A 13,424-nucleotide genomic window follows, 5' to 3' on the forward strand; every position below is an offset into this window, starting at 1 on the left:
CGATAATCGGAAATTTGTAAAGATGTTTTTGATATGCGCCAATCATTATCTTTTGTTCTACATATGCATTCAGTGATTCTGCTATTTTGCTTCAAAGCAATGGTAACAATACATTAACCACTAGATACTGACACTTTGTGTGATAAAAAATAATTAATCAGATTATACAATCTGCATGATAAATTATCAACAAAACTTCTCTGCCTTCGTTGGAAACGCTGAGCGCTGTGTATTTTTCTGCTGTATCGATATTCGTCCCGTGTTATGCTGAAAACGGTACTACGATACGGAAGGAAGGAACTTTTCATTTACATGGGGTTCTCATTAGTTTGATCGGAACAGTTGAGTCGGGATTGCGTTTACGGTGTTCACTGTTTTCAGCATTAGTCGATATTAGTCTGCAAACTGCTAATTTGTTCTTGGCGGATTTGACAAAATCAGCTTTTTTGAGCGACGTCGTCATAGAAAACAAATAAACCTTTGAGTGCAAAGTTACTTTCTGTGTACACATACATTTGCACACAAAGGTTTGTTTGTTTTCTGTACCGACAACACTCATTGCCAAATATGTTAAAAACAAAGTGACGGCTTTCGGATGGCGTCACCTTTGTATTCCCTACATCGTACCTAAGCCCATTATTATGTTGTAAAGTTTAAATCGTTTGTTGTATAATTTATCGATATTTGAGTAAATTTCGATGCATCGTTTGCTTTCTCACTTCTACGTGCACTTGTGTTGATTTTCATGATAGACTATAGTCATCGATTGCTAAGCATTCTGAAAAATTTTGGTTATTTCTAAAATTGGATATTTTATATTTAATTGTTGGAACGGAAGAGCTCACCGCGGTGAAGTATATAAAATCCGCGCTTGAAATCTGTAAAAAATATATAAAATATCAATCAAAAACCGCTGAGCAATTGCAACGTGTAGGTCGTAGTCTAATATACCACGCCCCCCACAAAATTTTAGTTCCGTGTTAATGTGTGGCTTACAGCCGGAATTTCTATTTACCATCTGCTGCTACGTTCACTTGGATAACAATTATAAGTAGCTGTTCAAAATTTGATAGTAAGAAAATTCTAATAAAATAGTGAAAGTTATCAAAAGAAGCCATTTTCGACATTTATTTATTTATTGATTCGCGTAATTCTGGTGTTAGGCAAGATCACGTATACGAAATTTCTTGAGGGATAGCCAGGCGTATACTGTGAAGAAGTCAACAAAGCGGAACTTGAAAATTCATAAAAAAAGAATAAAACAGAATACGACATACCATAACCAAACAAATAAATCTGTGGTATTGTATTATTTTAATTAATTGCATCGAAAAGATAATTGTTTCTACCTTTTCTTTTGTACAGTTATTTTACGTCGGATGCTTCGTCGCAGATCTAAGACGGACAAATGTGTAGCATGATACATAAACCAAACCTGGCGTATCTTTAATTCGAACTCTTTCTGGCTGACATGTTATTTGCTTTCATAATTACAGAGGTAAGAATGTATATATGTATATTTAGTGCCATCAAGCTCAAAGCTGGAAAATATTTAAAACAGAGAACTTAGTGGAAAAAATGTTTAGAAACACTAATGAAATAACCCTAAAATCCCCGAAGCGTTAGTCAAACAGTTAGACATTTCTACGAATGAAGGTGCTCGCTATATAATGAGCAACAGTGAAACATTTTCTCATTTTTGGATTATTGAAAACATTAAATATTGCTACTTGCTATTACTCGTATAGCATCTAAATCTAAATATAATATCGTTGCTTATTTTCCATTTTGGAAGCTTAAATTTTTCTGCCATTCTACGAGTTCAATTCACAGGTTGTACTTTTAATACATTTGCTGAGTCGTTTGCGACAATACAATAAATAGAAAAGTTGGATATACCAACGGTATGCCGACTTTTGCATGCTTAGCATAAAGTAGGTTGGTAAAGGGATTACTCTAAACAGGCGTATGAGTAGGCGGTTGGTGATATAGGGGTTTAAACCAGCTATGCCCAATAACAATGCATATAAGTTTTGCGAATGTATTGAGTACGCGTAAAAACTTGATATTTTGTAGTTTGCCGTTGCAAAAGTTATTTTTGACATTTTATGAATAATGGATTTATGTATATATATTCATCTATATATATTTAACTTTCGTATGTACATGTGAAATCACAACGGCCATTTTCGCTTGCAAGCGTATTAGGTGGGCATTCTTTGCTTAAACCCTATCACCTATTTTGGAAAAGTGAGTACTACAGCGTAAGGAACTAGCAACAAAGCATTAATTAATTAATTTAATTTAATTTAATTGGGATTATCTAAGGTTTGTAACCTCGGCGACCAAACCCTGGTTATTTCGACGAACACCATTTCCTGCCATTCTGCAATTGAAGAACACCTGACAGTAGGGTTACTCTGATCATACATCTGATCTGGCCTACAAGTTAACCCTTGCTGATCCGTCAAACGATTTTGAGCTCGAAATACTCAATATATATGTATATGCCTGCATCTGCTGGCCGGCAGGATATCCCCTAACAGGTGCGCTACTCTGGTGAAACCTGGATGGTAGTAGGTGACATCAAGACGAATCACAACTTTTGGCAATCAAACTTATAAAATGGCCGTTGGTGAATAGGAGAATGATTTGTCATTTTGTATGATAAATGACGACACCACTTCAGTAACAGTGTCTCAGTTGACATCTTTCCGCCATGTAGAAAGTTTGTATAAGAACCATCTGTCGTTCGAAATACGTATAAAATTATACGCCTCCCCATTTTCAGCGCAACATCTGCAACCAACCGATGCATGAGCCAATTATATTCATATATTTAGATATAAATGTACACAAGTGGAAAGAAGCAGTGATATTTTCAACCAAAGTAATTTTTACTGTGCAAAAGTATTATTTTCCAAATTCACTTTTTATAAAAATTTGCTAAAGTAAAAAATAAGTTTATGTAATATTAGAACAAATTCTATCCCTTTTCTAAACTTATTATCTTAAAGTTTAGCAATTTTCCTAAACATTTTTCTTTAATAATTTCATGATTATAATATGAAATATATACTATTTTTTTAATTTGTAACCTAACAAAAAAAAAAAAAAAAGAAAAAAAAACAATGGATGTTTAGAAATTTAAAAGAATGAAAAGGAATTTTATATATGTAAAATTATAAGTGTAACATAAAATTCAATCTTTAAAGTTGAATGAAAAGTGCCATAAACATAACCACATAAATCAGCTGATCTATGGGCAACACTGTAATCGATTAGTGTTGTGTCACCTACATAATGTCGTAGTCATAACCGTAACCGCGCAGACTAATTGAGTTTTGGTTTTTCGCCCTAACCTTAACCTGCTCCATGTTGATTTGCTGCAAACATCAGCTGCTTTTGGTTATGGCACCAATAATATCTGACAATAAATATTATTATGGTTGAAGCTGCAATTAGTAGTGCCGTAGTCAAAATACTATAGTCACAGCATTTGTCGATTTCCGTATTAATTAGCTTTTACAATTTGGGGAACACAAAACTGGCTTTAGTCTAATGGACCTTTTTCTTAGAATTACATGTAGAATGTATTTTTAGTTATTCTATCGTTTACATACCTTGTTTTATTATTATTTTATTATTTAAAAAAAAAAAACTCTTTCACCTCCAATACTTGTACCAACCAGCTACGCCAGATTCAGACATACCAACGTTACGAATTTCGAAAAAGGGCTACGGCAACGCAGATTGAACACACCGATTCTCTCATTTGTAGTAGAATCGGACGCATGATTTCAGCGTATTGCCATAGCCGTAACCATAACCACACCCGCAACATTACAGCATTTGTCGATTAGTAATGCCGTAACCATAACAGCTGATATTCAAGTAGAATTAATGACAATATTTGCATTTTGTCATAAAACGCGGATAATTTTCCTTAATTTTTCGACGTTCATTTCTAATACAGTCCAATCGTGATAGTCCGACACATACGGGACCGACTCGTTGTCGGATTATCAAATATTCCGGACTACCGAAGGTTCCATTTAATGACACGAAAAGACAGAAAAAAAATCACATCAACACCGTCAGAAATCGCGAGAGAACTGGCGTCGTTCAAATTTAATGACAAATACGTTGTGACCGGGAAACAAAACACAATCCCCCTCTGCTGCTCTGCTACGACTGATCAAAATAAAATAATGCCAATTGCATCCATAGACGTTATGAGGTTGTCGGATTACCGAACGTGTCGGATTAAGAAATGTCGGACTATCACGATTGTACTGTATTCAAATTTTTATTGCAAATATCAAAACAATAGTAAAGTATTTCACAGCTGCTTACGGTTATGTGGAGTATTCAATAGATACATACGGCTACGATTATGGTTACGGGGTTATGGTGCGGCACCTATATTCGATTACAGTGATGCCCATATGTTTGTTCAGAACTGTTGATTGCTATGGTTACGGTTATGGCTAAGGTGCGGCACCACTAATCACTGCTTAAGACTACGGTTAAGGTTATGGTGTTATGGTATGACACCTCCAATTTAACCTTTAGTCAAGAAGTTTTTTCTCTTAATATCGAAAAAAAACTGTCATATGGTAGCCTTTCGCTCTTAGCTCCTGGTAGCTTTGTTTCCGCTGCTTTATCGTTTGATATTGAAGAAAATTATAACTAAATTAGTTTTAAAAAGTAATATAAGAAATTTTAGTACAACAAGAGCAAATCATAAAATGAAGATAGGAAATCATTGAAACTCCTTCAACAATAATACATAATTTTATTTATTTTTTAATTTACATTTTTTATTTATATTTTTTACAATATATTTTTTTATTTAATATATGTTTTTGTATTCTATTTTTATTTGTATTTTTTATTTGTTTTTTTTTTCATTTATATATTTTTTTTACCACATATTTTTTATTTTTATTTATAGCTTTTCATTTATATTATTTCATTTATATTTTTTTATTTGTATTTTTTATTGTAAAACACCGCATTTAGCCGTGTTTGCTAAGGTGCAATGATAAATTCACTAAAAAGAAAATAATTGCTTCCATTGTCTCGTTTCGTGTGTTGTACGACCCATATCTGATTTGAATTATGAAGCAATACAATCTTTTTTCCTAGAAAATTAATTTCTAGATCCACCTGCTAATCGTTTCTTTACCTAATACCTATGCCTATGCACATACATATTTACATACAAATTCTTAGATGCAAGTATTTATTTGAATATACTTCAGAGGTAATAAGTGATTATAATTTTTCGTTGAAATAGCACTGAAAAACTGATATGGACCGGAGTGTGGATTCAATTGGAAGCTGCTCACTTGATGTAGATGCTGATTCTACGGACGTATCAGGTATGGCATTTATTTGATTAATTTCAGTCTAGTTTGCTACCAACGTAAAATAACAAAACTATGCTAATATTTTAAATTAATATCGCTTACGGGGCATTTATAATAATTTTTCTTAATTGCTCATAGATACAAGTGGAAGCTTGAACTTTCCGACACCGATGTCCGTCAAAGATATAACCAGAGAATTTACGACGAATATACGAGAGCGTTGTTCTGTTCAGAATATTCGTGAAATAAACAAGAATTGTGCGGGACTTGAGTCGAAGATGGTGTTGACACAGCCTATTGGAAATGCCAACCCAACAAGTGCCTTATTAAATTCTTCAAACCCCAATTCGAATAAAATCATAAATTTGACTGTTGCGAGTCCTGATAAAAAGCCTAGTTACCTGAATCTCGCTTGTTGTGTGAATGGATACTCCAATCTTACTACCTACGATTCTAAAATACGACAGGATATAAATAAATCACGGGAGGTATCTCCCATTCGTCCGTCATCAAATAGTATTCAGTATTGTAAAAAAAATAATTCTTTGGCGCCACCAGTTCTTTTGCAAATGAATGATGGAAGGGGTGACGTATCAATCGAGAAAATGCCAGCTGTGAATGGCCAGAGCAATAATATTGGGTCGTTTAGACCAGATAACAATGAATCTGAGCGCTGTGACTCGCCATGGCTGGAAGATCGTCGCAATACTAGTTTTATTCAGCAGCGGGTGGAACGATTGTATGGACCCGCTGCGTTAGCACAGGGTTTTTATAGTCCAAAAAAAGCACGCAGCAGCACATTTACGTGCACGACTACACGTGAGCGTGAAGATGCTAGTTCATCAGAATTGGCACGTAAATTTCAGCAACTCACTCCAAGTAAGGATTACACCGAATTCAGAAAAAAATTAAGTGCATCTACATCAAACTCTCCACGTCAAATTCTTTCAACTACTGACATTTCGAATGTCAATAACAATTTGGTGGATTTGCCTGTATTGCGTCATCTAAGCCATGAGTTTCGAGCTCAGTTGCCTATAATTTCGCCCAAAAGAGGCCAATCCAGAAATTCGCCCAATAAAAGCTTAAGTCCCGCAAAGGAAACCACATTAGATTCTAATAAGGCTGAAGTATTAATAGATGAGGTTGATCGTAAAGAAGCTCCTAGGTTTACTGATGAAATAACGAGTGAACGTTCAACAAATGGTGTTAATATACAAGTTGAAGTATTGATGAAACCAAAAACAATTGATTCAATCGTCGAGTGCGCTGAAAAAGATGGAACCTACTTTCTTAATTTGTTGAGAATCGAACAGAAGCGTCTTTTGGCTTTGGCTGATAAAGCGGAACAGTATGCTGATGCTTTATCGGTACGTATAACATATAATATAATATTTAAAATATTTGTATCCAGAAAGGGCGTTGCATCGTAGTAAAAAATCCGTTTGAAAGCAAGCAAATATTGGCGACATGTTAGTTATGTTGTTTTAGCAACTTACAAAATCCTGCTTAGAACTGCAGTCGTCGTTATCGACATCAACTAACGGTACGTCAGGGAAACGAGCTATTTCGAGACGTGGGAGTAGAGGGAGAAGGGTGTCAGTTAAGTGGGCTTTGGCGAGCATGTGAAAAGTTGATAGGGGACCTTCACATGCGCACGTAAATTTTACTGATGAATTGAAAAAAATCGTATGATGTATCACCTCTCGTTCTAAGTGTTACAACAACGACACAAATGTGCTGGGTATGACAAATATTTATTGCAGTGTTTTTATTACTGCATCGTATGATTTTTCTCTGCTTTTTCATGCAGTTTCTCTGTACTTATTGGACAGTTTTTATTGCAACAATTGTTACGTTCATGTATCCAAAAAAACTTGCAAAGTAGGGGAAAGTGAGACAGCAAAATGACATTTCATTTTGAGGGGAAAGTTGCAAGTTTGTAGAATTTCCAAAATACGAATTAAAATTTGCGAATTGAAGTTCTAATTTTAAATAAATTTTAAATTAAATGGTGACTAATCCTGAACCACAGCCTCCAGTCAGCGTTACTGCAGTTTTTTAAATACAAATCGAAAGCATTGAAGGTGTCTTTTGCGTTTTATGCTTTTACTTCTTTGTTATTAAATAATTTGGCAATGTATATACGCATGCATAGACGGAAGCAAGGAAAATACAGTATGAAGAAAGTTGTGATTGCCACAACACTTGCTAATGGAATTCTCTTCATCTCAGCGATGGTGAAATGAATCAAATTATTGTGAACAAATTAAAATCATGTGATGCTAAGCTCGTTATTTCGCATTTATTTCTTTTTTTTAATTTAATACGAGGTAGCTCAACTGATTTTTTTTTTAATTTTTGTGATTTTTCCCGCCAACAATTTAATCAGCTGTTCGTAAAACTTGTAAATTGTTACTGATTTTGCGTTCATGTACTTTTTTGATATTGTTTTCTTTGAGAGTGAATTCTCGGAAATTAAGTTACTGGATAATTTTTACATGAACAAACTTAGTTTCGAAATAAAAATATAATATTTATTAGGACCTTGAAGGATTTATTTCCTCTGGTAAGAGTGCATTTAATATTTGGTTATAGTAAGAATTTAAGCTGTATTTCCGATTAGCCAATTTTGCACGTCTCGTTTAGTAGATGTGAAAAATACATATCTCCTTTCATACATAAATTATCAGACTTTTATAATATAATATTAAAATTTATATTATAGTTTTATAATTTTTTATTGTAAATTTATTAATTTTTTAAATGTATTAATTTTAGGACAATCCCGATGTTTCTGAAGATATCCTAGGCTTCTTGCGTTCAGCTTACGGCAAAGCTCGGTTACTGGTGTCACAAAAGATGAAGCAATTCGAAGGTGAGTACTTTGTTCCGGCAAAGTTTCTGAGTGCGATATAAATACAAATGCAGCTTAGGTTTTGTTAAGTGAAACTATTCCGATTTTTTTTTTGATAATTTTTGCTTACCAAAATCGTATGACCAATGTTCTAGTACCTTTATTACCCCCATAACTTATGTGGCATTCGTTTGCAGACTGCGAAGCGTCATGCTCGGTATTAAAATTGGCCAAATCTTGCTAGTTGCGTTTGAATACGAACCCAAAAGCAATTTGAATGGATGGACTACATGGTCAGGCACTCGAAGTGTAACCAATTAAAAAGGCCATAAATTTAGTTCAATTCAAAGTAAAAAATGTGTCTTGCATTTTGGCGCACTCGCGGACAATGGTTTTTTTCAGCGCCTCGAGACTGGTGAATTTTTTAGTTCGGACCTTCCTCTCAAAAATGGCCCAAAGAGAATAATCCATCGGATTCGCGTCTGGTGAATTTGAGAGCCATTGTGTGGACGTTATGAAATTCGGAACGTTGATTTTTTGCCATTCTTGGTTCATTTTAGCTTTGTGAGATAGTGCCGAGTCCTGTTGAAACGTCCATGGTCTGCCACGGAATGTTTGTCTGCCCACGACTTCAAAGCAACCTCTAGAATACTTTCCCGATAATATTTTGCATTTACCTTTACGCCAGCCTCGATGAAAACGATCAGAGAGCGCCCATCTGCGGTTACAGCGGCCCAAACCCTTACCTGTAGCGGGTGCTGGTGGCTCCTGGTGGCCTATCGGTGACTCAAATTCTCGTATGAACGGTCGGTCAAATAAACCCTATCGTTTTGGGAGTTTACGAATTGCGCAGTTGGAAAAAAATTTTCTCGTCAGAAAACACAACTCCTTCGGTTTCTCAAATCTGACAGCAACAAGCTTTGGTGTGAGATCATGCGCCTTTTGGATGTTATAAGAATTGACTTTGAGCTCATTTTTCAGTATGTGGCGAATGCTACGCTCAGATATTTTCAGTTCTTTCGTCATTTGATGGGATTTTCGTCGCGGATTTTGCTCAAGTCGCTTCTCCACTTTTCGAACCATTTAACGTGACGGTTCAGTCTTTTGAAGACCACTTCCATGACGTTTCGCGATGCTACCAGTATCTCTGTAACGATTAATGGTGCGATAAACAAAAACTTTATTTACTTATCCAGCCAAATATAATGCAACCACACTGTTACGTTTGAAATCCATTACTGATTTTCTTTTTTCGCGTTTACTCTCGGCAAAATACTTCCGTGTGCTTGTAAACAATACCCTGGACTGTCATTTGGCCAACTAACAGACAGCTGATGCCCGTGCATCAGATGCGCGAGCGGTCTGAAGTTGGTTACACTTCGAGTGCCGGACCCTGTATAAAGCCCTGTTTGAGGCTTTTTGTTCCCGTATTCGTCTGACCTTTGCTGAGTGCTGGCTGCTATAACCTGATTACCTAAAGATTGACATTAAGTTGTTGACATAATTGTTGAGAAATCCATTATTTTTATTCTTTATTTTGCGCAAATGGTCGAGTTTTAGCTCCTGGGCGATGCTATGGCTACTAACATGCGGGTCAACTTAAATTATTTCTGTGATTTTGTCCGACGAAACCAAAGTTGCACATAGTTGGTTGTTACAGTATCGCCACCATTCACAAATCAATCGGTCTGACTGGCATTTTCGCCTTTATCAAAGAAAATCTCTAAAATGTACCGAATTTTAACTTTGTTGACTTTCATTGTTAACACCCTGTAACGCACAACTGAATGGAATAAATAAAAAAAAGCAAAATATTTTTTTTAGTGACAAATGTCACCATGACAACATTAAATTGTTTTAGCCATCTACCGAGAAAATAATGGATAACTTTTCCCCGAACTAGTATTTGCTTTGAACTCCTTTTAATGACGATTTACATTACATTTTTCTAATAGACAAAAAAATATCTAACGTTTTTATTGTTTTTGGTTTGTCTTTGTGTGTGCATTGAATTGCCTTTGAAAATGCAGTTGGATTGAAATTTTTTTATGTTTGATGGGAGCACTGGACTGATATTGGAAAATATTCTGAACCAATTTAAAAAAAATGTATATCGAATCAACCTATGCATTTTAATATTTCTATATAAATTTGATTGCAGGTCTTTGCCAAAATAATCTGAATTCATCACCAGAAGACAAGTTTCCCACAACTGCCGATGATCTACAAGGATTCTGGGACATGGTAAATTTGCAAGTTGATAACATTGATTCTATTTTCGAGGAAATTGAAGTATTAAAAAGAAACAACTGGAAGGTATGCGTATTAATAACGGAACACAAATTAGCAAATGTTAATGCAAAAATACTTTTAGAAACCGATCGAGACACTACCAAAAGAATCGAACAAATCCTCCAAAATCCAGCAAAAATCTATTAAGACTGTGAACCAAAAGGCAAAGCCTGGTACATCTAACGGAAGTGAGCCCAAATCAAGTGCAGCTTTGAAGCGAGAATCACAAAGGAAAATGTTGCAGGAAATAAAGCGTAAAAATAAAATCGCGTTGTCAGCAAAATCAACTACCTCGGATTTGAAATCAGCAGAACCGAATGTGGAAAACATAGATACCGTTGAGATATTTGTTAAAAACAGCAAGTGAACACTTAGGAAGGAAGTTGTTCGTACTAACCCTTAACTAGTCCTCCAACGAAATCGAATGAGACATAAACCCCATGACATACATCTTCTATAAATATTTTTCGCTTCGACTAATTTTCGTTTCATATTAAATCTAAAAAAAATATATGCCTACAGATATAATACTCGTTTATAGGTTAATCTTAATATAATAAAGCAGTGTGCTATCGGAACGGTGAGAAAAAATGCTAATTTGGATAACTGAGAATATGTGTACGGGTTTTAATGATTCTAAATCTATAAAATGAAAAATGCAATATAGATCACTACTTCTCTTTCGCTGTAAAATAGATTGTATTGAGCCAAATTCATAGTTTTCAAATTAGTTAAATTATATTTACTGTTACTAGCATAAAAACATGAGGAATTGTTCGTACTGGTTGACATCCTACATATATACGCACTATACATTTTTGATATTTTTATATTAATTGATTTACCACATGAAGTTTGCGTGTTTGTCACATGAATAATTTTTAACTAAAAAAGACATTTATTTTATAAAAATTGTATGAGAATAATTATAACATTTGATTAATATTAATGCAACCTTGTTTTACTTAAAAATAAAAGGCCGTTCATGCGGTACTACAAAATCAACTATTTACCAACTACAGAACTTTTTAATATTATAATCATATAGCGGCTGCCTTAGACGAATGGCTTGGTGCGTGACTATCATTCGGAAGTGCGTGAGTTCGAATCTCCTTGCATGAAACACTAAAATGATTGACATTTTTTTTCTAATAGCTGTCGCCACCTGCAAGACAATGACAAACTTCCGAGTGTATTTCTGGCATGAAAAAGCTCCTCATAAAAATCATGTCAAATCGGAAGCGGTGTAAAACTGGGCCATTTTGCGGGAGGGCACCAAGAAAAAAAACAAATAGGACGAAGAGCTCGGCCAGACACCCAACAGGTGTATTCAATACCATTCAATTATGATAGCTTAGAAAATTAAATTTTTTACATTTCTCATGGGCAAATAAATTGGATTCCTGCATTTCTTAAACTTTGATATGACCAGAGAAACTGACATTTCGTGTCAAGGAAAACTTTCTTTGTGTTGTAGCAGCATAAAACAGTCACCTAAATTTAATAAAAAAATGTGTTTATACTAGGCATTGAGCCTCGGGTGCAGAGTTCCGTATGGTCAGTGGCTTCTTGTAGCCTGCCTAGGTTGGAGTTCCACGAAGTGTTGTCATCGAAGTCATCTAACAATAAACACAAAAAAGGATTGCTTCAATGGGGTCGGTCCATAGGGAAAGGGGTTTTAAATTAATTGGTTTGAGTGGGCATGCGAAACCTTTTAAGTATCCTGCGAAGTTTCTCGACATATTGGACATACAGCCGTTGAAAAGTACTTAAAAACGATACCCAGTTCTCTCCATTTGAGTATTTTTTTAAATAAATTTATTTAAATGTTTTGCATATTAGGTTTTTGTTTATAAATTTAAAATGTCTTCAATCTGTATCAGTTTTTTCTAAGAAAAACATACATTTTTTTACTTTTTGTGCTTTTTTAATACAATTTGCATATCCTTCGAAAAGAAAGTCCTTAAGAACGAAGGGAAATCATAGTAAAATTAGAGAAAAGGCAGCCGAGAGGCAAAAGTGAAAAGAAAAATTAGTATTTTGTTGAAAATCCTTTTTGCTTTATCACTGCTGCATTGGCATTATTAAACTTCTACGACGTTCAACTGGAATGGATTCCCATGCCGCCTTGGCCCTTTCAAATAACTCATCAAAATTTGGGATATTCTGTGTGTTGAATGCACTCGAAGATGCCCAATCCATAACAGATATCCAATTGTCCTCGAAAAACTTGTTTGCTACACGAAAAGTAGACCTCGCATCATTGTCTTGTTGAAATTTTAAAATCACCGATAAAGCAGTAGATTTTGAATTACCTGAACGTACTTGACCGCATACATATTACCTTCAATACGATGAATTGGTCCGACACCGTTCCGCAAAAAGCAGACCTACATCATTATGCACCCCTGTGCTTTGTGATTGGTGAGACGAACTTGGGTTAGAATGCTGCACCTTTTGACGACTGCACGTACTTCCTACCATTATTTTCATTTCATCGCTGCATAAAATATAACGTCACTGATTTTGAGTCCAGGCTATGTGGTCTCGTGTAAACTTAATCCAGCGTTGTCGTTGCTATGATGTTACCAATGGCTTCTTCCGTGCCAGTCTATCGTGAAGCCCTGGAGGGATGTCAGCAGCACTCCTACTGGGATCCTATTTTAATAATCTTACGTTCATCCTATCAGTCTGGCTAGTAGTTTTTCGCGCTTTCTTTTTTTTGGAAACGTTTTCTATTTTTTTTTATACTCAGAGAAATATTTCAAAGCATTAAAAACCACCAACTCTATGGTTGCTATTCGAAGAGCTGGGGTGCAATTTTTCCCTTTCGACATAATTGAATCGTTTCAACTAAAGTATAGTAAAGGGCTGTAGGAATACTCCAGATACTTTATTTT

The 13,424-nt window shown here is 35.1% G+C and overlaps 1 protein-coding gene across 1 annotated transcript; it reads left to right on the top strand.

Annotated features, from left to right (window-relative positions):
• Positions 1 to 719: 719 nt before the first annotated feature.
• LOC128866446 (uncharacterized) lies at positions 720 to 11,529 on the top strand. The gene is made up of 8 exons (XM_054107202.1): positions 720 to 1,072; positions 1,164 to 1,301; positions 1,366 to 1,498; positions 5,303 to 5,387; positions 5,514 to 6,745; positions 8,157 to 8,253; positions 10,394 to 10,548; positions 10,607 to 11,529. Exons 4-8 carry the CDS (start codon positions 5,318 to 5,320, stop codon positions 10,889 to 10,891), a joined length of 1,839 nt encoding a protein of 612 aa, XP_053963177.1. The 5' UTR covers positions 720 to 1,072; positions 1,164 to 1,301; positions 1,366 to 1,498; positions 5,303 to 5,317; the 3' UTR covers positions 10,892 to 11,529.
• Positions 11,530 to 13,424: the final 1,895 nt, after the last annotated feature.

The sequence above is a fragment of the Anastrepha ludens genome, chromosome 6 (assembly GCF_028408465.1).
Source record: "Anastrepha ludens isolate Willacy chromosome 6, idAnaLude1.1, whole genome shotgun sequence".
NCBI lineage: Eukaryota > Metazoa > Arthropoda > Insecta > Diptera > Tephritidae > Anastrepha > Anastrepha ludens.